General features: G+C 41.4%; 1 protein-coding gene across 3 annotated transcripts in view; it reads left to right on the forward strand.

Annotated features, from left to right (window-relative positions):
- The window catches only part of PKHD1 (PKHD1 ciliary IPT domain containing fibrocystin/polyductin), a 497,465-nt gene that overhangs the window by 44,051 nt on the left and 426,907 nt on the right, over positions 1-26,507 (forward strand). For 2 of the 3 annotated variants that reach the window (XM_053602538.1, XM_053602539.1), the window contains exons 14-25: positions 4,298-4,439; positions 7,202-7,316; positions 8,280-8,558; positions 9,876-9,965; positions 10,067-10,157; positions 10,761-10,903; positions 12,306-12,436; positions 13,370-13,545; positions 17,743-17,881; positions 21,610-21,737; positions 24,267-24,451; positions 25,359-25,481. In XM_053602538.1, the coding sequence (XP_053458513.1) occupies positions 4,298-4,439; positions 7,202-7,316; positions 8,280-8,558; positions 9,876-9,965; positions 10,067-10,157; positions 10,761-10,903; positions 12,306-12,436; positions 13,370-13,545; positions 17,743-17,881; positions 21,610-21,737; positions 24,267-24,451; positions 25,359-25,481 (1,742 nt within the window). Of the gene's footprint in view, positions 1-4,297; positions 4,440-7,201; positions 7,317-8,279; positions 8,559-9,875; positions 9,966-10,066; positions 10,158-10,230; positions 10,274-10,760; positions 10,904-12,305; positions 12,437-13,369; positions 13,546-17,742; positions 17,882-21,609; positions 21,738-24,266; positions 24,452-25,358; positions 25,482-26,507 lie in introns of those variants that run through there. The other variant, XM_053602540.1, reaches the window with a different exon arrangement.

Consider the following 26,507-nt stretch of genomic DNA (forward strand, 5'->3'; position numbering starts at 1 on the left):
CTTGAAAGGCTTATCAATATTCTCAATTAATGTGAATGGTTTAAATTGTCCTCTAAAGAGGCACAGGTTGGCTGACTGGATACAAAAACTTAAGCCAGATATCTGCTGCATACAAGAATCGCATCTTATATTAAAAGACAAATATAGACTCAAAGTGAAGAGATGGTCATCTATACTCCAGGCAAATGGAAAGCAGAAAAAAGCAGGCATTGCAATCCTATTCGCAGATGCACTAGGCTTTAAACCAACCAAAATAAGAAAGGATACAGATGGACACTTCATACTTGTTAAAGGTAATACTCAATATAATGAGGTTTCAATTATTAATATTTATGCACCCAACCAGAATGCACCTCAATTTATAAGAGAAACTCTAACAGACATGAGCAACTTGATTTCCTCCACTTCCATAGTAGTTGGAGATTTTAACACCCCTTTAGCAGTGCTAGATAAATCCTCCAAAAAGAAGCTGAGCAAAGAAATCTTACATTTAAACTTAAGCATTCAACATTGGGACTTAACAGACATCTACAGAACATTTCATCCCAGCAAAACTGCATACATATTCTTCTCATCAGCCCACGGAACATACTCCAAAATCGACCACATCCTAGTCCACAAATCTAACCTCAGCAAATTTTAAAAAATAGAAATTATTCCTTGCATCTTCTCAGACCATCATGGAATAAAAGTTGAACTCAACAACAACAGGAAACTGCACACCCATACAAAAACATGGGAGCTAAACAATCTATGCTGAAGGATAGATGGGTTATAGACAAGATTAAGAAGGAAATCACCAAATTGTTGGAACAAAACAACAATCAAGACATGAATTACCAGAACCTCTGGGATACTGCAAAAGCAGTCCTAAGAGGGAAATTTATAGCACTGCAAGCCTTCCTCAAGAAAATGGAAAGAGAGGAAGTTAATAACTTAATGGGACATCTCAAGCAACTGGAGAAGGAAGAACATTCTAACCCCAAACCCAGCAGAAGATAAGAAATAACCAAAATCAGAGCAGAATTAAATGAAATTGAAAACAAAAGAATTATATAACAGATCCATAAATCCAAAAGTTGGATTTTTGAAAAGATCAATAAAATAGATAAATGTTTGGCCAACCTAACCAGGAAAAAAAGAATAAAATCTCTAATTTCATCAATCAGAAATGGTAACGATGAAATAACAACAGACACCTCAGAAATTCAAAAAATCCTTAACGAACATTACAAGAAACTTTACTCTCAGAAATATGAAAATCTGAAAGACATCAACCAATAATTGGAAGTATGCCACCTACCAAGACTTAGCCAGAATGAAGTGGAAATGTTGAACAGGCCTATATCAAGTTCTGAAATAGCATCAACTATACAAAACCTCCCCTAAAAAGAAAAGCCCAGGACCAGATGGCTTTACATCAGAATTCTACCAAATCTTTAAAGAAGAACTAGTACCTATATTACTAAACCTCTTCCAAAATATAGAAAAAGAAGGAATACTACCCAACACATTCTACAAAGCAAACATCACCTTGATGCCCAAACCAGGGAAAGACCCAACAAGAAAAGAAAATTATAGACCAATATCACTAATGAATATAGATGCTAAAATACTCAATAAGATCCTAACAAACAGAATCCAACAACACATCAAAAAAATTATACACCATGACCAAGTCGGATTTATCCCAGGGTCTCAAGTCTGGCTCAATATATATAAATCTAAATGTAATTCAGCACATAAACAAACTAAAAAATAAAGACCATATGATTCTCTCAATTGATGCAGAAAAAGCTTTTGCTAATATCCAGCATCCCTTCATGATCAGAACAGTTAAAAAAATTGGTATAGAAGGGACATTTCTTAAACTAATAGAGGCCATCTACAGCAAACCCACAGCCAATATCATATTGAATGGAATTACATTGAAATCATTTCCAATTAGAGCAGAAACCACGCAAGGTTGCCCATTATCTCCATTGCTCTTTAACATTGTAATGGAAGTTTTAGCCTTTGCAATCAGGGAAGAAAAGGCGAACAAGGGTATTCACATAGGGTCAGAAGAGATCAAGCTTTCACTCTTCGCAGATGACATGATCGTATATCTGGAAAATACTAGGGATTCTACTACAAAACTTTTAGAAGTGATCAAGGAATACAGCAATGTCTCAGGCTACAAAATCAACACCCATAAATGTGTAGCCTTTATATACACCAACAATAACCAAGCTGAAAAAACAGTCAAGGACTATATTCCTTTCACAGTAGTGCCAAAGAAGATGAAATATTTGGGAGTATACCTAACAAAGGAGGTGAAAGATCTCTACAAAGAGAACTTTGAAACTTTAAGAAAAGAAATAGCTGAAGATGTTAACAAATGGAAAAACATACCATGCTCATGGCTGGGAAGAATCAATATTGTTAAAATGTCTGTACTACCCAAAGTAATATATAATTTTAATGCAATTCCTATCAAAGCTCCATTGTCATATTCTAAAGATCTTGAAAAAATAATACTTCATTTTATATGGAATCAGAAAAAACCTTGAATAGCCAAAACATTACTCAGAAATAAAAACAAAGCAGGAAGAATAACGCTACCAGACCTGAGACTGTACTATAAATTGATAGTGATCAAAACAGCATAGTACTGGCACAAAAAACAGAGAAGTAGATGTCTGAAACAGAATAGAGAACCAAGAGATGAATCCAGCTACTTACTGTTATTTGATCTTTGACAAGCCAATTAAAAACTTCAGTGGAGAAAAGATTCCCTATTTAACAAATGGTGCTGGGTGAACTGGCTGGCAATCTGTAAAAGACTGAAACTGGACCCACACCTTTCGCCATTAACTAAAATAGACTCTCACTGGATAACAGATTTAAACTTAAGACATAAAACTATAAAAATACTTGAAGAAAGTGCAATGAAAACTCTTGAAGGAACTGGCCTGGGTGAAAATTTATGAGGAGGACTCCCCATGCAATCGAAGCAGTATCAAAAATACACTACTGGGACCTGATCAAACTAAAAAGCTTCTGCACAGCCAAGAACATAGTAAGTAAAGCAAGCAGACAGCCCTCAGAATGGGAGAAAATATTTGCAGGTTATACTTTCTATAAAGGTTTAATAACCAGAATCCACAGAGAACTCAAATGTATTAGCAAGAAAAGAACAAGTGATCCCATCTCAGGGTGGTCAAAGGACTTGAAGAGAAACTTCTCAAAAGAAGACAGACACACTATCTACAGACACATGAAAAAAAGCTCATCATCTTTAATCATCAGAGAAATGTAAATCAAAACTACTTTGAGATGTCACCTACCCCCAGTAAGAGTAGTCCACATAACAAAATCACAAAACCAGAGATGTTGGTGTGGATGTGGAGAAAAGGGCACGCTTCTACACTGCTGGTGGGAATGCACACTAATACTAACACAAGAATATGGGGAAAGGGCCAAGGGAGGGGAAGGGAGGGGGGGAGTTAGGGTGGAGGGAGGGTATCTTAGAATGGGTACAGGCGAAACCTACAAATGCAGAATACAAATGTCTACATACGATAACTAAGAAAATGCCATGAAGGCTATGTTGAACAGTTTGATGAGAATATTTCAGATTGTATATGAAACCAGCATATTGTACCCCTTGATCGCACTAATGTATACAGCTATGATCTAACAATAAAAAAAAAATGTCATGTAATAGCACTCACAATAGTGTGCCACATAATTGGCTTTTTGTGCAGGTCCACAGATTGAGGCCATGGCACTTGAAAAATGTAAGGATTGACAATTTTGTGCATGGGGAGGAGGATTTTAGGGAATAGATTTCCCAGGTTGAACTGGACCTTCAAAAATAATGTAGACGTCTACTTCTGGCCTGGAGAATCAGAGATAAGTCACGTCACAAGCATACAACCACAATGTTCTTTCTTTTACTATGGCATTTGTTTGCTCATTCACATTTGCTCTTGGACTGGTTCTCTTCCCGAGGCATTCCCCTTAAAAAGGGCTTCCTACTCTTCTCTGGTCTTCTGAGAATATCGCTCTTTATTATTTCTCACCCAGTCTCTCTTTCCAAGAGACAACTCCTACCCCAAGGAATGCGTTCTGCTTCCCAAACCTTGGTATGGTCTATAGAATCTTTCACATGACTACTCTGTCTAGCTCTTGGTGTGACTCCCCTTTACAGATAGTCCCTGTATCATCTTTTGCTCTGTAATATGAAACCAAGTGGTTCCCTAATTTGTGGAGTGGTGTGGTCAGTTGTTCATGAGATATGTCCATCTTACAGGCAATCGAGGGCTTCTGTTTGAAGTTGGATATGCTGCCAAGGGCTTGGCACTGATGGAAGCCACCCCTGGGTACAGGTGGCAGATTGTCCCTAATGCCAGTTCTCCATCTGGATTTTGGTCAAAGGAAGGACAGCCTTTCAGGTATGTTGTAGGCAAAGTGGGAGCCCGTGTCAAAAGCCTCTTTACTGGGCTAGGTGAGGTTAGGATACAGATAACAGAGAGATTTCCGGGGGAGAAGGTATAACACCAGGTAGTTCAATAACAAGTTTTGACAGTGACTCCACCAGTATTGGTCATGCTAGTGACCTTTGTAGGTGAACAGACAAATTTTGATCAGTATACCAAGTTTATATCTTTTGCAATTCAGTTTACAAGGTGCTTTGGAGCTTTGGATTATCAATTATCAATTATCATTGAGCTGACTAGGCCAGGACACATGTTAGATGACTGAGTAGAACTTGTGGCAAGTACATGATTAAGAGGTAAAACTAGTATCTGGCTGATGCCAAACAAAGACACTAGAATTTGCCCTTAACCTCCCAGAGCTGAATGGTGTACAGCAGAGGAAGCTCTGATGGGCTCGGGGAAACACTATTTTCTGCACTGTGATTGTGATTTTTCTGCTTAGTATTGTTTTGGGTCTTTTTAACATTTCTTTCTTTCTTTTTTTTTTTTTTTTTGTAGAGACAGAGTCTCACTTTATGGCCCTCGGTAGAGTGCCGTGGCCTCACACAGCTCACAGCAACCTCCAACTCCTTGGCTTAAGCAATTCTCTTGCCTCAGCCTCCCGAGCAGCTGGGACTACAGGTGCCCACCACAACGCCCGGCTATTTTTTTTGGTTGCAATTTGGCTGGGGTTGGGTTTGAACCCACCACCCTTGGTATATGGGGCCGGCGCCTTACCGACTGAGCCACAGGTGCCGCCCTCTTTTTAACATTTCAAGGATGCAGTCATATTTCTAGTTTACTGAAGTAAGCTTAAAAATATAAAAGTTTGAAAATTATGTACATGCTGTTTTCTTAGTGTGCTCTCAGTGTGTATATTGAGGAATGGATCCTTTATTAAGTGATGGATTTCTTTTCCCTTTAGAAACCCTTCTCAGACAGGCTGGTCATGACCCCTGAGTTCGAACTTCAACCAATCTGCCATCTTCTTCAAAGATTTTACCATTTTAGATCTCAACTTAATTGTGTAATGAGAAACTTTGTTCCCTGTTTAGAAAATTTCAGATATTGAAAAAGCCAAGTAGGGATAGTAATCTGTGAACAGAAGACTGTCTCCTGAAGCCTTTCTAACTAAGCATTTAACTTCAATTTATGGTATTTTATTTTTATTATTTTTTGGAGGCTTTGTTGCCCTGGCTTGAGATGACGTAATTATAGCTCACTGCAACCTCGAACTCCTGGGTTCAAGTGATCCTCCTGCCTCAGCCTCCCAAGTAGCAGGGACTACAAGTGCCTGGCACCATGCCTGGCTAATTTTTTTTTTAACTTTTTGTAGAGACAGGGTCTCACTATGTTGCTGAGGTTGGTCTTGAACTCCTGACCTCAAGCAATCCGCTTCCCTCAGCCTCCCAAAGTGCTGGGATCATAGGCATAAGTCACTGCATCTGGCCCAATTTTTGGTTGAAAAGTGTCAGTAATTTGTGGTCTGTTGCAGCAACTAATAGTGCATTTTTGTCATAGTTTTGAGGACCATAAATAATGTTCAAAGGAAAACCTTTCAGCTATATTCAGTTGTGTTTGATATTGTTAAGAAGTGAGTCAGACTACCTCAAAAGGCAAAAGAATATTTGACTCCTACACAAGGACTTGTAGGGTAGGCCCCTTTAACTGCCATTTTGAGGAGCTACAGACCAGATAGTAATCCATTTTCCATTCCCTCTATCATATACCTCTTTAAAATCTAAAGTATTTAAATTTAAAACATGGATATTATTTATTGGTAATTATTATATTGATGGACCTTTAAATTAGTTATTTTTTGAAACTATTTTTAAATATGAAGTTCTTTCTAAAGATAAAAATAACATATATCAAAGGAACATTTCAAAAACTTCTTATATTGATGATGCAAAGATTTTTAAAAATGTTATAAGCATAAAATATTCTTGGTATTTATTCAAGTAGTTACAATCAGTTTCTTAACCATATATATAATATTAGGTCCCTGGAATTTATCTTAAACATTAAGAAAAATGTTCTTATTTCAAAAATGTTTTATGAAAAGGCCTGCAATCATCTTCAAAGATCCATTTATGGCTTTTCATTTGAAATTATTGACACATTTAAATCAACTCTTCTCTGTGGACTGTAGAAAGTATTGGAAAAATACTTTCTGGAGGTGTTGAGGTACCTGGTAGGCTCAGAGCAAATTCTGATTGGCGATCTCTCTTTATTTCTAATAATAAGAATATTTGCTATTGATGGCGTTTTGACTGTGGCGCAGAGCCTCTACTGGGCCGTGTCAGGTGATTTTCTGAGCTAGCCTCCATGTGGTCCTATCCTGTGACTACAACATTCCCAAATGTGACACAACTGCAAGGGGGTTGTGGCCCGTGTAGAGAGATGGATGGAGATATTGATACTATACCGGTGCCATAGCTTTGTCTAGGATACTCTGGACAGTCATGTGGCATATAAATGTCTTACCATAACAACGAAGTTAGTGAGGTGGTGGTTAGGTTAATCAGTTGGATGTAAGCATTCCACATTGTATATCAAATTTGCACATTGTACCGCATAAATGCATTAATGCACAGTTATGATATAAAGAAAAAAAGAATCAGGCGTATCTCCCTCATTACCATAAAGAAAAACCAAGTACAGGGGTGGCCATTTGTTGGTTCACTGATTCAGACTTTAGTTGCTCTGACTTGACTCTGTGTTCTTCTACTTTACAGAGCACGGCTCAGTGGGTTCTTTGTGGCTCCAGAGACAAATAATTACACTTTCTGGATCCAGGCAGACAGCCAAGCTTCCCTGCATTTCAGTGGGTCAGAGGAGCCCAGGACTAAGGTAGTTAACTTCCTCTCATCTTCCTCTTATTTGTCCTTAGGCCTCTGACTCTGAAGAAAGAAAGAAGCAAGATTAAAGCTCTCTTATTCTAGATAGTTGTGACATGCCATCAGTGACCAGGGACTTTAATTTTGAGAGAGAATTTGGCTGAATGTAATGACACCTACTGTTCATTTGGCATTTACTGTAAGCCAGGCATTACCCTACCCATCTTTTATTGACTTCGTCTCTAATCTTCACCATGTGTCCATTGAGATATATATATATATATGTATCTTTTCCAGATGACGAAATTTAGGCTTAAAAATTGAGATTTATAGCCAACCCAGGACTACTTGGATAGTAAGAGGCATATTCAGGATTCAAACCCAGATTTGTCTTTTCCACTACTTTTGTAGGATTCAAACCCAGATTTGTCTTTTCCACTTTTCCAATATTTTTGCCTTTTCCACTAATTTTGGAAGAGATATAGCCAGCTTTATGTAGGAATCTCTCCACCAACTTTACAGTTTTTGGCCAGGGCTGGGTTTGAACCCGCCGCCTCTGGCATATGGGGCCAGCGCTCTACTCCTTTGAGCCACAGGTGCTGCCTTCTCCACCAACTTTAAAAGATAAATATAGGTGCCTTTAACAAGTAGCCAAACAGGGTGCGGTGGCTCACGCCTATAATCCTAGCACTCTGGGAGGTCGAGGCGGAAGGATTGCTTGATGTCAGGAGTTCAAGAACAGTTTGAGCAGGAGAATCTTGCCTCATTGGAATACTATGCAACTGAGAGAGACAGAGAGAGAAACAACCACAAGGCCAGGACTACTGGATTAACTTGTTGGAAAAGACAGACCAGTTCAAAAGCCTCTTGTTGGCATTGTTGGCAGCTTCCAGACATTTAGTGTTCAGGAAAGAGATGCCTGGAAGCTTCCTACTGTTGATGTGTGCTTGATCCTGCTCTACATATTGGGGCATAGGTGAAAGTGGCCTCCATTGGGGTTGGCACTGCTGACTGGTTTGACTCCTGGGAGCAGCATGGGGGTGAAGGGATGTGGAAGCAGAAGACGCCCAAGTTGGAGCTGTTGGGCGGAGCCAAGTACTACCTGGAAGCAGAGCATCATGGGATAGCCCCCAGCACAGGGATGAGAATCGGTGTCCAGATTCATAACACCTGGCTGAGTCCTGATGTGGTCACCACTTACCTCCAGGAGAAGCACCAGATCCGAGCCCGAGCCCAGAGGCTTCCGGAAATACAGGTCTGTGCCTCTTTCAAGTTCCATAAAGCTGACGTCTGGAAAAACTAAAGTCTTGCCTAGCAGAAGACCACTGGCTGGGAGCCAGGGAACTGAGTTATAATTATAACTCTGCTGCCAAAGAGATAAGATAGCTATCTGACATTTTGAAGATTTTTTAAAAATGTACATTTTTTAAAAATGTAGTCTTATTATTGAGATTACCTTGCTCATTGAATAAGTTTTAAGAATTTAAGACCCAAGTAAGTTTTCTTTTGGAAACTTATTCCCCAGAGTAGACATAAAGTCCTTTAAACACACACACACACACACACACACACACACACACATGCATGTGAGCACATACACATGAAACGCCATAGTTTTTGACCTAGTCAGGTTTGATTTCCCTCTACGCTACATTTTCTGAATCTACTTTGTGAAGGTCATGTCCTTTGGGTCCCCCACTTTTGCCTCATATTTTTGTTGAACAATTTTGATGTACTTTTTGTGTACACTTTTTGGTGTACAAAGACAAATTAATATGGACCTTATCTTTAAAGCTTGTAGTCTAATAGTAAAGCATGCACACAAATAACCACAGGACAAAGTAGAAAATAGAAGTGATTTAGAGGATTAAAAGCTGCACAGATCTTACTCCACAGCAAAAGTGTAATGTGCTCCACACCAGATGTGCAGGAGGCAAAGCGGAGACTGGGAAGGCTATGCGTGTGGGTGACATGCTGTATGTGTCTCTGGCCACCAGGTTACCCTTGAAGAAAGCAGTTTGTGAGGGGGGCGAAAATGTGCCAATCAATGGTAACCTTTACATCCCATATTCCAAGAAAATGCGCACAAGTAAATAGGGAGATAGACATATATTATCCCAAGAAAAGTTCTCAATTAGGTGAAGATGCTGTGTTCTTCAGATCTTTCTAGATGATGGTAGTGCATTTAAGCAGGGGGAAGGGGGAGAGGGAGACGAGGGAGTGGGGAGGTGGGCGGAGGGAGGGTGATTGGTGGGATTACGCCTGCGGTGCATCTTACAAGGGTACATGTGAAACTTAGTAAATGTAGAATGTAAATGTCTTAACACAATAACTAAGAAAACGCCAGGAAGGCTATGTTAACCAGTGTGATGAAAATGTGTCAAACGGTCTGTAAAACCAGTGTATGGTGCCCCATGATTGCATTGATGTACACAGCTATGATTTAATAAAAAAAAAAAGAAGTTGTAATTATGATTAAAAAAATATCAAGCTGAGGAAGCATGTCCTGTGTGCCTAGATTCTCTAGCCTAATGAGCACCAGGATTTAGTCTTGTCTCTGTTGACTTTGTAGGTGCTGAATGTGTCAGGCAACGGAAACTTCTTTCTTATGTGGGACAATGTTTCTAGTCAGCCAATCCCTGCAAATGCCACAGCCCATCAGGTGAGAAATGTCTTCAAATAGTGAGGTGTGGGGCAAGGGAGCTTGGGGTGGTCTCTATGCCCATGATACAAATTCCTGCAATTGTTTTTTCGTTTTGATAGATTCAAACAACCATTGAGGAGTTACTTGCAGTAAAATGCAAACTGGAACCTCCTTCAGCTAATGTCCTACTGCGGCTTGGATTTGAACAAGGTGCTGTCCACCTTTTAACAAATTCTGATCTTTTTTTTTTTCCCATCATTATCTATTTTGTTTCCACAAAATGGGAACAATCTTCATTGGGAACACTGAATTTGGATCCTTGATGGGTAAGGGAGTGGCTGTGTCATTGGGAGGGAGAGGCTTGGTGTGGGTGTCAGCAGAAAGGAAAGATTTGCCTTTTGACTTTCCTTTTGAGCTGTTAGTGGGGCGAAGCATTTAGATGCATTCAAATTGCATCTAAAGGCATTCTTACAGAAGAAAGTAGTCCTAAGAAATTCTTAAAATGTGAGGGTGTGTTTTTAAACTGCTAATAAGACCAACTAAATTCTGATTGACATTCCTTGTCTTTTTCCTTCACAATAGTTTTTCGTGTCCTAGTGCACAGGGCGTGGGAATGGATTTCAAAGCTTTAGGGCAGACAGAATGGGTTTCTCATGGCTGGAGCCTTCAAGCTAGGGGTGCCAGCCACCCAAGCCTTGCCCAGCTCACCCATGGTGAACCTGCAGCCCACTTCCCGTACACATGCTGGGAAGGTCTGCCTTGTTTAATATCAACACTTGTATTTTTTTTTTTTTTTATCTGAATTGCATCCAGGTCCAGAAGTTTCCAGCTCTGATGGGGACCTCACCAGTGGGTCAGAGCCTTTCTGTGGCAGGTTCAGCCTCCATCAGCCTCGACACCTTGTTCTGATGCCCCCAGCTGCCCAGAAGGGCTATCAGTTAGATCAGCACATACATGTGAGTAGCGGCCCTCATGTTTCCAGGCCAGGTGGGCAGGAGGGATCAGTGAGTATCTGGGTTTGAGACCAAAAAGACAGAGCATAGTGAAGTGATTGCTGTGACTGGTCCATGACATTTTGGGCTGAGGTTCTAGGTCTTGTAACTGTTTCAGGTGTGAACCCTGCTGGCCCACACTTACATGTTGGTCATCTAGACCAACAGGTCATCTAGAAAGCCTTTGTAGGAGCTATACGAGTTTTTATTTGCTCCAATATTTTCTTTAATCTCTGAGTAAAAGAGTGTAGATTCTATAGTCAGGTGATCTGGTTTCAAATCCTAACTCTACACCCTGTGTGCCCTCAATGTCTTTTTAAAGTACATTATGTCTTAGTTTACTTACCTGTAAAATGGGTAATAATGTGGTCTACCTCTCAGGACGGTGGTGAAGGTTAAATGAGATCCTCTAATAAAGTGTTTGCACAGAGGTCAGGACTCAGGGAAGGCTAGCTATTACTTTAGCTATTGTTATTATGGATGGTCGAATTGACTGACACATTTCTCGAGCACCTCTTACATCCTTTGCCTCAATAGTTCTGCTGTCCTTTGGAAAAGAAGTGCAGCTTATTTGCCCCTTGAAGAATGAGTTTTGCTTGGGTGGCGGAGTACAGGGCAATAGTTTTAAGCCCTTTCCTGGTCTGGCTGCAGTGGGAACCAGGACTCGAAGGCTCAGGCCAGGGCCCCTTCCATCTTCAGCTTCTCCTCCACTGCAGGGGCACCCAGCGAGGTGATTATGTCCCTCAGGCAGAAGTTGGCCACATAGGGAAGTCTGTTCAGTTGTCACAGCTGTGAAAATGCTATTGACACCCTCTAAGTAGAGGCCAGGGATGCCGCCAAACTTCCTCTAAGGCTCAGTGAAGAATTACCAAGCTTCCAAAATGTCAGTAGTTCTGAGGTTGAAAACTCTTGCTCTAAATTCTTCTTGTGCCAGACAACTGTCCACATAACTGAGTTAGAGACCAAGGATACTGAGGATTTAGGGTTGAAGAACTAGGGTCAGAGAGGTTGAGGGACCTGCTCAAGGTTGCACAGGTCACTGAGTTAGAATAGGATTTTTTTTCATTGAGATACTACAATTATCACCGCCAAGCACAGTGCTAGGCATTTAAAAACAGTCGAATAAGATTTTTTTTGGCCCCAGAAAGAATATTTATTGCATTTTCCCCAGCTTTATTGAGGTGAATAAATAATAATTTATTCTAAGTTATTTGCCTCTCCAGGCAGACTAGTAAACTCCAGGGGGCAGTAACTGGACTATCTTTGTAGCATGTGGCAGGGTTCCAGGCATGTGGACTCATTACATATTGTTTGAGCAGCTGCTTCTTGGACTAATAGAACTGAAGTACTTATTTGGTGTCTGTAGCTGTGTCTTGCCTACAAAGGCCACACGAATATGACCGTGAAGATGACTGTGTCCTACACAACCGGCTTTCACAACATGGCGCAGAAGAATATCACCTGTGATTGGACTCTCATGAAGACCAGTCCCAAGAGGTAGCTAATGGGTAAGGAGGTGCTGTGGGAATCCTGCCAGCTGCGAGTATTGGCTTTCTTGGGGACAGTGGCTCACTGGACATACTGACAGTCTTATATGGGTCTCAGATCCTAAGCTGAGGCTTTTGATATATTTTACTTGACAAAGAAGTTTGACACAGAGAAGTTAGTGGTCAAGAATGTACTACTTCCTAGAAGGAGTCTGACATTTCTCAGAGGGATAGACTCATAGAACATCATGTTTGGGAGAGACCTTAGAGCAGTGGTTCTCAACCTGTGGGTCGAGACCCCTTTGGGGGTCGAATGGTCCTTTTACAGGGGTTGCCTAAAACCATCACATACACCCCGTACAAATATAGGTGTATGAAAATAATTTTATGGTTGGGGGTCACCACAACATGAGGAACTGTATTAAAGGGTCGCGGCACTAGGAAGGTTGAGAACCACTGCCTTAGAGAACATTCTTAAAGAAAATCAGGGCCCCAAGAATGTGTACCAAGAATGTGCATCTTGATGTCTTGATTCAGTGTTCTTCCCACAGATTTCTTACAGGTCTTATAAGTGGTTTTAAACCTAAATGAGTCTGATAATGCTAGGATTATTCATCTTGTCTGTGGTTAGAGCCTAACATATAATCTGATTGAGAGGCACAATCAAATTGTAATTTGAAAAGGCTCTGACATTGAGTCAGTCATGAATGAATGATTGACTTAGAAATGTGACTCACTGGGGTTTCATCAAAAGCTGAGCTGAGCCCATCTTGGGTGTGATGTTTGTAACCATGGCACCCAGGACTTTCTGGGTGCACAGGGTAGGGGGGACTCTCTTGGCTGCAGAGTTCTCAGGTCCCCAGGTTTGGGAGTGAGGGCCCTGTTGGCAGAGGATGGCAGGTGCTCACTGAGAGGCCCAGCTCTGCCCTGCACTGTCTTTCAGATGGCGTTTCACTTGCACTGACCTCTGGGAGACATGTGTGTGGCGTTCCGGGGATGTCCACCTGCTTCAGGCAGACTCCCCAGTGCTGGTTCATCAGATTGACCTTCTGCTTCTGGCTCAGGAGACGGGCGTGCTCTTTGTGGATGAAATTATTATTGCAGACACAAACATAACAGGTGATCATCACATCTGGTGTCTTCCAGGGGCCTGTCTGACAAATGCCTACTCAAACTTCCCTGCTGGGTGGCCACTGTTGTTTTAATGCAGAGGGAACAGGTGATTCTCCATCTCACCTGCTTTGGTTCTGGAAAGCAGATGGGGTTGGTATTATGTGCCCTTGTTTCCATACTCTCTAGTTAGTCTCTCTCCCATTTACCCCAGTGATTACTCCTGCTTCTGATGCTTGTGTTCTTACCTTAATTTTACTACTGTCTTGCTGAGACGACTTGGTTTACTCATCAGTAAAATGGGTATAATAAAATTCCCCACCCCTTCCTTGAATTAGTGAAGATTAACCAAAGTTTAATATAAAGGACTCATTACAAGTCCTGACTGGGGTAAGTGCTTAATAAATATAAGCAATTATTTTTATTGTCATTATTGTTAGGCCAACAGGATTTTTCCAACTCTCCATGAGTTAATATCTGTCATACTGAGGACTAGGAGGAATACAGCAACATCTGGCCCCATAAATGGGATATAGGTCTGATTTTCAACCTTCAAGGCAGACTCAGTGAAAGCTGGAGAGTTGTCATATACTATCATATCCCCTGTGATATGTGTCTGTGTCCCTTCTCTCTCTCCAGAGCTCAGGTGTGGCCCCTTCCTCGTGAACCATCCCTTGACCTCTCTTGGGCACAGTGGTCTCACCTGCCTCTGCTTGACACACTGGTCGTAGGGACAAAGTCCTCCTCGGGGGTCCTGTGAGGCTGGCACACATGCCATGCGTGTACAGGCAAGGCAGAAAGGTGTGGTTTGCTCTCAGGCCCTCCAGGCTTCCAACTTTTGCTCACATTTCCTTTTCTGTCAAATTCCTTGTGACTTTCAGGCACTGTTGAGCTGTTTTTGGTTGTTGTTGTTGCTGTTTTTTTTTTTTATTTATTTTTATTTATTTATTAATTTTTATTAAATCATAACTGTATACATTGATATGATCATGGGGCATCATACACTCGCTTCATAAACCATTTGACACATTTTTATCACAGTGGTTAACATAGCCTTTCTGGCGTTATCTCAGTTACTGTGCCAAAACATTTACATTCTACATTTACCAAGTTTCGCAAATACCCCTGTAAGATGCACCACAGGTGTGATCCCACCGATCCCCCTCCCTCTACCCACCACCCCCTTCCCACTTCCCCCTATTGTTAAGTTGTAGCTGGATAAAGAAAGATGGAGACTTTACCTCTTTCATGTTTACATGGATGGAGCTGGAACATATTCTTCTTAGTAAAGTATCTCAAGAATGGAAGAAAAAGTACCCAATGTACACAGCCCTACTATGAAACTAATTTGGGACTCTCACATGAAAGCTGTTTGTTTTTATAGCTTCTTTCTCTCTCCAGGGAGAGCATGGCGATACAGTTGTTTACATTTTGATTTAGAAAGTATGCAAATGTTTAACCTTGTGCCTAAAAATTGCCGAGCTGAAGGCAGGGGAACTTTGGGGTGGGCGCAAGAGGGCTCTGTACCACCCTGAAATTGCATCATCTGTGATAACCATCAAAATCCTAGCCGTTCTCTATTTCAGTGGTTTAAGTGTTTTGGGGGCATTTGGGTCATGGCTTAATCACTCCAAAGCCTGTTTGTGCTCTTGGCACATGTAGAAAAGGACACTTGAACTGGTCTGCTGCAGTGACTGCCTGAACGTGTCAGTGCCTAAGACGAGGGGCTGGTGGCCTTCGTGACCCCCAGTACTGCCACATTTCCAGAAGGCTGAGGGGATCAGCGTTTCCTACACTTGCACCCACTGGTGGGAAAATGCAGGGTTACATGATGAGTGCTGTTCACTTTCTCTTTTCTTTCTTTTTGATGTCATCCTGCCCCTCCAAACCCTTGAAGCCAAGGATCCAGAGCCCTTTCTCACCACCCCTACCTCTTTGTCACCAAATTCTGTGTATCTGGAATCATCCAGGAGAGCAGGAAGGGAGAGGGTGGAGGCAGGAGATTAGAGAGGGGGCGGCTGGGTGAAGGTGTGGCTTGAGGGTTACTTAATAACCACATCCACTATACAGTTGAACTTAATAGTTACAGTTCATTGCATGTCATTTATCTGATCAATTTTATATGTGATTACATTGTCCTACCTAATGTCCTCTAGTTCTTTTGTAGTTTCCATTTATTTCTCATTTAGTTCCCAGAAACCCATAGGAGATGGTACTATTCTTCCCATTCAATGGATGAGGAAAACAAGGCTAAAGGGGGTTGGGTATCTTACTCCAAATCACACAGCTGGGATATGGGGGAGATCAGAATCCAGTGATCATTGACACCTGAGAGAACCTTGGTGACTTCCTACCCAGAAGAGCAAGTAATAATTTACAGACTTCCTATTTTGTGACTAGTGTTATGCTAAGCACTGGACATGCAGAGATGAATAAGATAAGGGTGCTGTTCAGCATTCTTATCTAATTCATCTTTGCATGCCCAGGGCCAAGTACAATACTACTCAGCCTCAAAAAAAGATGGAGATTTTTTTTTTTGAGACAGACCCTCAAGCTGTCACCCTGGGTAGAGGGCTGTGGCGTCACAGCTCACCACAACCTCCAACTCCTGGGCTTAAGTTGGAGCCCTGCCTCCGCCTCCCAAGTAGCTGGGACTATAGGCGCCTGCAACTACACCTGGCTATTTTTTGGTTGCAACCATCATTGTTGTTTGGCAGGCCCGGGCTGGATTGGAACCCACCAGCTCAGGTGTATGTGGCTTGCACCTTAGCTGCTTGAGCCACAGGCACCGAGCCAAAGATGGAGATTTTGTGTCCCTTGTTAGAACTTGGATGGATTTGGAGAACACTCTCCTGAGTAAATTATCACAAGAATGTGAAGACAGGCATCACATCTACTCAATACGAATCTGAAACTTATAGATTAACAACATGTTCACAGGAGAGAAAAACTCCATTGAATCCAAGAGGGGGGCAGCGGGGCAGAGGAGTCAGTGGGTTCTTTCTCAGTGGGAATAATGTGCAGGTGTGTGGCACACTTCCTGTGTGAGGGACACAGCTACAACTTAGGCTTTGCCTTACAAATGCAAGCAATGTGGCCTAATTGTATGTATACTCACATTAAGGAGGAAAAAAATTAAGTGGCATTCAGAATGCAAAAAAAAAAAAATGATGTTGCCTTTAAACTCTTTACAGTCTCACTTGTAACCAGTCTTAGGGAAGAACTAGTCTTTTACTTCTTTTTTTTTTTTTTTGTGTAGAGACAGAGTCTCACTTTATGGCCCTTGGTAGAGTGCCGTGGCTTCACACAGCTCACAGCAACCTCCAGCTCCTGGGCTTAAGCGATTCTCTTGCCTCAGCCTCCCGAGTAGCTGGGACTACAGGCGCCCGCCACAGCACCCGGCTATTTTTTTGTTGCATTTTGGCCGGGGCTGGGTTTGAACCTGCCACCCTCGGCATATGGGGCCGGCGCCCTACTCACTGAGCCACAGGCGCCGCCCTAGTCTTTTACTTCTTATTAGGAGAGGAAAATAATATTAAAATATATTGTTCTGGTCATTTAAAATCTGTAGGCTCACTAAAGTTTCCTTTCCATGCAGATTGCTATCAATCAAGCATGTTATAATTTCCATTTCAGAAATAAGAAAACCGAGGCTTAGGGGGCTTATGAAGATTAGCTGAGTGGGTACCCAACAGAAGTGGAAAAATTAAGATTTAAGCAGTGGTCTCTCTTCAAACTTGCATGCTTTCTGCACATGTGCTGACTCCACATTGTGGATAACACTCAGGTACCCTGGGGATGTGCCTCATGTGTTCAGAGTTTCTAAGAAGGGTCAGTTGAACATTCCTAGAGTTGCCAGGGGGTGTGGGAAGGGAAGGAGGAAAGAATGCAGAGTACATTGCAATAGCTTGTCTGGGTATGGGTGGGCCCAAGAGCTGGGCAGGCTGGCCAGGGACTTATTGAACTTTGCTGTGGAATCAGTCTTTGTTCCCTTAAATCATGACCTTGCCTTTTCTCTCCAGTACTAAACTAAACAGCGGGTCCTCCTGCCTCCTCTCCCTGTGCTCTCTCTATTGCAGTAGGCAGGTAGGAATCTGTGCTTTACATGTGTGCTGCGATCTGAGTAACAGCCTCTCAACTGGGATTTTCCACATAGCAAGTCTCTCATCTTGAGTTACTCGCTAATAATTGGTTTATTGCCTCTAGTTTCTCAAGCTGATTCTGGAACAGCTCGTCCAGGTGGGAACCTGGTGGAATCAGTTTCTGTGGCGGGGTCCCCTCCAGTCTACAGTGTGACCTCCTGGCTGGCTGGATGTGGCACGGAGCTCCCGCTCATCTCTGCACGGTAAGGAGTGGTTTTTTCACGCCTGCCCCTCCTTGGGATTGCTGGGTGGACTTGGGGGACTCAGAGCCGGGACACTTATCAGGAAAAGCTATCTGTCTTATCACTTAAAGCAATGTTCTCACCTGAAGGGGGGGGGAGGATGGGTGGAGGAAGGGTAATTGCATCTTACAAGGGTACATGCGAAACTTACTAAATGTAGAATATAAATGTCTTAACACAATAACTAAGAAAATGCCAGGAAGGCTATGTTAACCAGTGTGATGAAAATATTTCAAATTGTATATAAAACCAGCACATGGTACCCCATGATTGCATTAATGTACACAGCTATGATTTAATAATAAATCATATTAATAATAAATCTTTAATAATAAATCATATCAATAATAAATCTTTCCAAAAAAAAAAAAAAGCCAACAAAACCCAATTGCTGGGCCCTACCTTCAGAGTCTCTAATTCAGTAGGTTTGGGACAAGGCCTGAGAATTTGCATTTTTAGTGAGTTTCCATGGTCAGGAGGACACTGTCACATCCAACTTTCTGATTCTGCTGGTCTGAGGACTACAATCTGAGAACTTATTTCCAGTGAATTTGTTTAAAAATAGTTGTATTGCTGTTAAGAGGTTCACATTACCACCGTTTTCTGTTTTTTTCCCTTCATTCCATTCCTCATGTATCACTGTTGTTGAAATCCTTTCAAGTGAGATGAAATATTCTAAGGCTGCAGGCCCCAACCCTGGGGTCCGTGGCCTGTAAGGATCGGGGCTACACAGCAGGAGTTGCACTTCGGGTGAGCATGGCTGCTCCATCTCGCTTGCATCACTACCTGAGCTCCGCCTCCTGTCCTCCCCACCCCCATCCGTGGGAAAATTATCTTCTGTGAAACCTGTCCCTGGGGCCAAAAAGGTTGGGCAACGCTGCTCTGAGGAACATAAATAGCTATTTCTAAGAAATGACCACCAGATGGCGCTGGATCCCCGTAAGCGTTGTTCTTACATTTCTAGCCATCGTTGACAAAGCGATCACTGGTCTGCTCCAAGCTCCTGGATCACATGTATGCTCTAATCTTTTCTCTTAATTTTTCACTTAAGCCCCAGTAGGATAGGAAAAATAGAGATTCTCTACCTTTCAGATACAGTATGTATGTGTATATATGTGTTTATGTGTATTTTATATTGTATACATATACAATATATTATAGAAAGTCCTGCCCCACATAACAATATTTATGTCAATAACAGACTGAATTATAACATTTGCCTGTAAGATTATCCTACCATATTTTTACTGTATCTCTTTATATTTGGACATTTTTAGATACACAAATGCTTACGATTGTGTTAGAATGGTCTATAGTATTTAGTCCTGTAATGTGCCGTATAGGCTTTTAGCCTAGGAGTAGTACTTTATACCATATAGCATATGGTATAAACCATAAACTGTTTAGGATATACTATGTTGGCAGGCTCTAAATGCCAAAGTTATTAACTCTGAAATGCTAGAAGCTAATTTAGGTTACTCAGATTCACACTTTGAGTGATTCTGACAACCTTCCTTCCTGAGTTTCCTCACATTCCTTAGCTCCTCCTAGAAGCCTCTGGCCTGAGCAAGACAGTCCAGCTTTTATACTAGCCAGGCAGTGCCACTCTATTTGTTAAATATACATAGCAGTATGTAGTACTTAAATATTGTTGATAGAAATTGACTATGTCTAGGGTGGCGCCTGTGGCTCAAGGAGTAGGGTGCCGGTCCCATATGCTGGAGGTGGCGGGTTCAAACCCAGCCCTGGCCAAAAAACCACAAAAAAAAAAAAAAAAAAAAAGAAATTGACTATGTCCATTGTTGAAAATTTGGGAAATACTGAAAAAACATACAGAAGAAGATAAATGTCACTCATAACCCCTCTGCTGAGAGACAGCTTCCATGAATATTTTGAGTCTATATTCTACCAGCCCTTTTCTCAAGCATTTTTGCACATATATATGTATATATTTACTTTTTAAACCTCAAATTGGGACCACACATTACATACCATATTGGTAGCATGCCCTTTTCATCTAATGGCATGGATTGAATATTTCCCCATTTTATTAAACATCTTTCCAAAATTATTTTAGTGGCTATCTTGGTCTACTTGGGCTGCTGTAACAAAATAGCATGCAGTGGGTAGTTTATAAATAGAAATTTTGTTTCTTACAGTTCTTGAAGGGCTGGGAAGTCCAAGATGCGAGGCACTGGCAGATTTGGTGTTTGGTGATAGTTGCTTTCTGGTTCACAGATGCCACCTTTTCACTGTGTCTTAATATGGTGGAAGGGAGGAGGGTCCCTTTGAGGCCTATTTTATAAAGGCATTAATTCCATTCACAAGGGCGGTACCTTCAAGACCTAATCTCTTCCCATAAGGCCCTACTTCCTAAGATTAGAATTTCAAATTATAAATTACAGTAGTACACAAACATTTATACTATAACACTGAATGAATAATATTCCATCTCATGGTATGTCACAATTTATCGAAACCACTTGTTATATTAAAAACAGGATTGGGCAGGCAGTGTATTTGTACACAGGAGCTAGATAAGAACTTGGCTAGCTGAAGTGATCATGTTTCAGCTAATTATACTGGGATAGAAGCTTCTGTGGACCAGGGCACTTTGACTTTTTTTTTTTTTTTTTTTGCATATACAGATGGGGACAGAGGAAATAGAAGTTCTCTCTAAACTCTGTTTCAGAACCAGAGCAGACTCTGGATCCCTGTGCTCCCAAGATCACTGTAGTGTGAAGGGTAGAACACTCTTTAAGAATCCTAGTATCGGGTGGCACCTGTGGCTCAGTGAGTAGGGCGCTGGCCCCATATACCGAGGGTGGCGGGTTCGAACCCAGCCCCGGCTGAACTGCAACCAAAAAATATCTGGGCATTGTGCTGGGCGCCTGTAATCCCAGCTGTTCGGGAGGCTGAGGCAGGAGAATCGTGGAAGCCCAAGAGCTAGAGGTTGCTGTGAGTCCTGTGACATCATGGCACTCTACTGAATGTGGTAAAGTGAGACTCTGTCTCCACAAAAAAAAAAAAAAAAAAAATTAAAAAAAAACTGAAAAAAAAAAAAAGACTCCTAGTATCCAAGGGCGGCACCTATGGCTCAAAGGAGTAAGGTGCCTGCCCGATATGCTGGAGGTGGTGGGTTCAAACCCAGCCCCGGCAAAAAAAAAAAAAAAAAAGAATCCTAGTATCTGGCTGGGAGTGGTGGCTTATACCAGTAATCCTAGAACTTTGGGAGGGTGAGCTGGGAGGATTGCTTGAGATCAGGAGTTTTCTCCTTCTTAGAAAGAAGGAGACTTGTCTCTACAAGACATAGACAAATTAGCCAGATGTCATGGTGCATTCCTGTAGTTCCACCTACTTGAGAGGCTAAGGCAGGAGGATTGCTTGAATCCAGGAGTTTGAGGTTGCAGTGAGCTATGATGATGCCACTGCACTCGAGCTAGGGTGACAGGAAGAGACCCTGTCTCAAAAAACAAATAAATGCATACATATATACATAAACAGAAAGAATCTTAATATTTTATTTTACTTCTGCTGTGACAAGAGAGGGACACTCAATATCTGGGAGCTTGAGCTCACGGCCCGGAACCATGGGGGCTGATGTGACCTTTGAAATGGAGCTCTGTTCTGTGTGGATTAGTACTTCCTGATGGTACTGTGGTTAATGCTTTGTTTCTGATGTGTCTCAGCTCTGTGCCCACTGAAGGAACAGAAGAAGGATCTGGACTGGACCGGGTGACAACACAGAGACTACAGAGGACGAGTCCACCGTTAGGAGGACACTTTTACATCCACCTTTCTAATACAGTGATTCTTGGTAAAGAGGCAACTGGGGGTACAGCCCTTCTCATTTACATATTGAGGAGCATTCCTAAGCAAAAAGCATCCTATGAGGTCGTCAGATAGGCTGACAGTCTTAAAGCTATTTGATTCTCACAGTGTCTTAAAATGATCTTCTTGAAATTAAAGACCCGAGAACAGGACTTGTTGTTATTGCTACCCCAGCATTTAACTGTGTAAATGTGGAAACTGAGAGGGATTAGCTTTCTGGGACTGTTTTAATAAATTACTACAAAGCTGATGACTTGAAACAACCAAAATTTAATTCCTCCCAGTTCTGGAGGCCGTAAGTCTAAAATCAAGTTGTGGTCAGGGGCACGCTCCCGTGGAAGGCTCTTAGGGACGGTCCCTTTCCTGTCTCTTCTAGCTGCTGGGGGCATCGTTCCAACATCTGCCTCCATAGGTAAATTGCCTCTTCCTTTTCTATCAAAAAATGGCCTTTCTCTCTTTTATAAGGATACTTATAGTTGCATTTAGATCCTACCTGGATAGTTCAGGGTAAACTTCTCTTAAGACCCTTAACCACATCTTTGTCACATAAAGAAATATTCATTCTTTTGCCATATGTGCTAACTTCATATATTCTGAGAATTGTGACATTAATTTATCTTTTTTGGGTGGGGGAGGGCGGGAACACCGTTCAGCCAACTACTCTGACACTTGCCCAAAGGTCATACAAATAACTGATGGTAGAGTCCAGATGTGAACCTAGGTATTTGATTCTTAGGTTAGTCCTTGTCTCGCTAGAATTTTTTAGTCCATGGTAGTCATGGGCCTTTAGAGTTAAAGTCAATGGACACACCATATGCTGCCCAGAATCTTAGTGTTCACAACAAATGTAGAAAGAGCTTTAGGATGCAATTAGAGTAGTGCTTATAACCTTCAAGAATACACACATTTCACAAAAAAACAATGATAAGTAATGATGACATGCTATTTGTTTGGTAGAAAAATGGGGAGTCATAGAAAGGCTCAGGAGAACTCCAGAGGGGTTGTCTAAAAGTTGGTACATCATTCAAGCAGAAAAACACTGGGCTTGCAAAAACTTCTTGGGTTGGAAGAATGGAGTGGTGGTTTTTACTATAATTGAGCAACTTGGGAAAAGTTGAAGGCCCCTAGAGTTGGAGTCTGATAAATGGGTGAATAAATGGCAACACAGCCCTACTCTAAGAAGTCCATTTCTGTGCTAAGTTCCTCTTCTCAGGAAAGATGAGGTCACCGGCAGAGAAACTTCCTGCCGCCATGCCATGTGATATTGCTGACAGTCCTCACATCACTTTCTGGAAAACAAGTGGGGAAAGTCAGACTAACCTGGCCTTTGGAAATGGGAATGGATCTGAAATGGTTTGTACATGTAGAAACATGTTTTTTTTTTTTTTAAAGGATAAGAATTTTGTTGGCCTTTTAGAAATACAGTGATATTTTATTAACCCTTTGGGGCAGTGTAGAATTCAAGAAGAAAGCTCTTGAGAGGTAGATGGCAACTTGGGTTTTAATCTAAAACTGTCTGACTGGGTTGAGAAGCTTCTGAATATCATTGGGTTTCATTTTCTTCATCTCTAAAAGTAGGCGTGAGGGTACCCAGATGACCCTCCTCACAGGGCTGTTGGGAGTAGCTAATGAAATGGAAACTTTTGGTAAGGCATGAAGCAGGGTTCAAACACAGTGTTGTTATTTCTCTGCGGGAATGTGGAATGGGGAAGCAGGTGGTTGGGCTTAAAGAAAATTCTAATAGAGAAACCAAAGTTAAATGCCAACATTCCTCAGCGGAGTTGGCTAAGTTTTTATGAGTGTCAGCTGCTGCATGCTTCCCCCACTCCCTGTGAAAAGTGGCCAACTTTTCTCTGTTCAGAGAGCCAGCTAAATTTTTCCAGGGAAAGCCCAATATTTAATTAGACTTTCAGGCATTACGAGAGTGTCTGGAGTTTACATTTTGAGTTGATAGTTGAGTTGGTTTTGTCTGACATGACTTGGCTCCCTGCTTGCTATGTGATATGATACTGATGAAAGATACTATGATGGAAAAAATGGGCATCTAGTTGTATTTGTGTTAGGAAAAGAAATGGTTTAGCTAGGGCTGTAGTTCTCTTGAAGCTCTGGTTTTTTTTATTTTTGGTAGAGACAGGGTCTCACTTTATGGCCCTCGGTAGAGTGCCGGGGCCTCACACAACTCACAGCAACCTCCAACTCCTGGGCTTAAGCGATTCTCTTGCCTCAGCCTCCCGAGTAGCTGGGACTACAGGTGCCCGCCACAGCGCCCGGGTATTTTTTGGTTGCAGTTTGGCCGGGGCTGGGTTTGAACCCGCCACCCTCGGTATATGGGGCTGGCGCCTTTCCGACTGAGCCACAGGCGCCACCCTGAAGCTCTGTTTTGACCTTGAGGGTCTCCTGCAAATTTGGTAGGCATCCTGATATTTATTTATTCTCTGTTGCCCTTGATGAGGAAACCCTGTGAGGTGGATTAAGTAGCGTCTTGTGTTTTTTGTTTCAAAACTTTCTCTCACAGATGTCCCTGTGCACATTTCTGCAAGTCGCCTTCACAAGCTTTTGCAGAACAATGCTGATGCTGTCACCTCCAGATACCTCAACGCCAGTGACTTCGCTGTGAAGGAGGATCTGAACACTTGCTATGAACATGTGTGGACCCTGTCCTGGTCCACCCAGATTGGGGATTTGCCCAATTTTATCAGGGTATGTATAGTATACCTGTTAATGGTATAGACTTGGTGCTTTGGAGAAACTTGATTAAACAAAAATCAGAATTATATGAATGAAAACTCTCATGAATTATTCATTTTGTTGGAATATTCAAGTAAAGGAATTTTGTGATCTTTACTCCTAAAAGTTTCTTAACACATATTTTGTATCTTGTATCCCTAATAAAGCATTTTAAACCCAACATGTCTTTTCATGATTTGGTGTAGGTAGAGAATTTGTTGGTCAGTGTCCACTGTACAATAATTCTACATCTGTTATTGGATAATTTAAGCAGATGTGATTGACTTAGATTACCATGGAAGCAGATGGAGTAGCAGAAGGAAGTTTAGAAAAGAATTTGCTGTCTTTGGATAATGACAAAACCAGATGCTCTTGCATATTTAGGGCTTTACAAAATAATCTAATGATCATCTAGCATTTGGTTATTATAAAATGAAGACCCAAATGAAATTTTTTCTCAGTTCTATGGTATATGGCATTGCAGGTCATCTGGTTTTCAAACACAATATTGGTGTGGAGGGGGAGGGGGAGGGTAGGAGACCTTGCCGTTATCTCACCCCTTTTTCTTTACATTTTATTTTAATATTTTTGTTTTCAAACATATAAAATAGAAATACATAGGAAAATGTATGAAGCCTTAGAGAAAAGACTGGTCTGTTGTGCCTTTTTTGGGAACTCTAATTGCAAATAAACATTTCTCCGATCTATTGAGGTTTTCATTAGCCCTTACTATTAGATGTCTAGATTTCAGCTCTCTCAGCTGTCTGATTATCTCAAACAGAATGTGAAAAGACACCTATCATGTGTTTTAGACCCACCCCCCCATCAAGATTAGATTTCTGTTCCATGACAGAGTTTGCCACAAATGTAACCATCTCAGGTCTCTGATGGAAATCTTACCGGACTGAATCCTGTTGCAACCACTCGTGTGATATATGATGGGGGAGTTTTCCTTGGACCTGTATTTGGAGACATGTTAGCTACTGCCAACCACAACACTCAGGTAAGCATGGATGGGCCTCCTGAAGTGTAAGTATTAGTTTCAAGTCTAACTCAGCCTCCAACTGATTTGTAACATGGACCAATTGATTCAGCTCCCCAGGGTCATTTTTACCATTTGTATTACGGTGTACTCTTTCTACTTCTGTAGTGTATGTAAACTACTATGCAAAACATAAATGCTTGTAGCCACAAATCCTATTATAATCAGTGATACTATTTTTAGGGTGCAAAGGAATTAGAGGAATCCTCTTGCTGAATATGATTTATGTTTCCACTCAGGGGTATTGGAAAGTAAATGAACTAAGTGATTCCTTTTGTCTTTAAAATGGGCTTTTCTCTTCTCTAGTCCCATATTCTTGTTATAGGTCATCTTCTTTTGAGAAAGTTTTAAAACATAAAAACAATAAAGAATAATAGAACCAACGTAGGGATACTCAATCTGCTACTTGTCATCCACATTCTAATATATGAATAATTTTTTATGGAAAAATAAAATAATATAGATAAAATTTAGATGTTCTTTATCAACTATACTGTTCCAATTCCTCTTCCCTTCAGAAGCAAACGCTGTCATATGGTATGAATACTCTTAAACCTTTTTTTATATGTAGAGAATCAATTGCACCATATCATGTTCATCTTTCTCATTTCCAAGTATTGTTTAAGTTCTATTAGATTAGCATTAATTCCAGACTGTTTGAAAGACAAATAGTAACCTTTTTGGCAATGTACCATTTTAGGACAAAACAGACCTTGGAGAGGTGCCCAGCCTTTTGGCTTCTCTGTGCCATACTGGAAGAAGTAGAATTGTCGTGGGCCACACATTAAATACATAACCAGTAACGAAAGCTGATGAGCAAAAAGAAAAAGGAAGGACGTGTGCATAATTTTAGTGGTATCACCCATTACAGACAAGCAAAATAGCCCTCACACGATCGGCATGTGACTTGCAGGCCGCAGCTTAGACACACCTTCAATCAATGTCCACAAACACTTTAGTCTTAAGTTATATATTCATGGAGTGTTG

Source organism: Nycticebus coucang, chromosome 9 (genome assembly GCF_027406575.1).
Source record: "Nycticebus coucang isolate mNycCou1 chromosome 9, mNycCou1.pri, whole genome shotgun sequence".
Classification (NCBI taxonomy): Eukaryota; Metazoa; Chordata; class Mammalia; order Primates; family Lorisidae; genus Nycticebus; species Nycticebus coucang.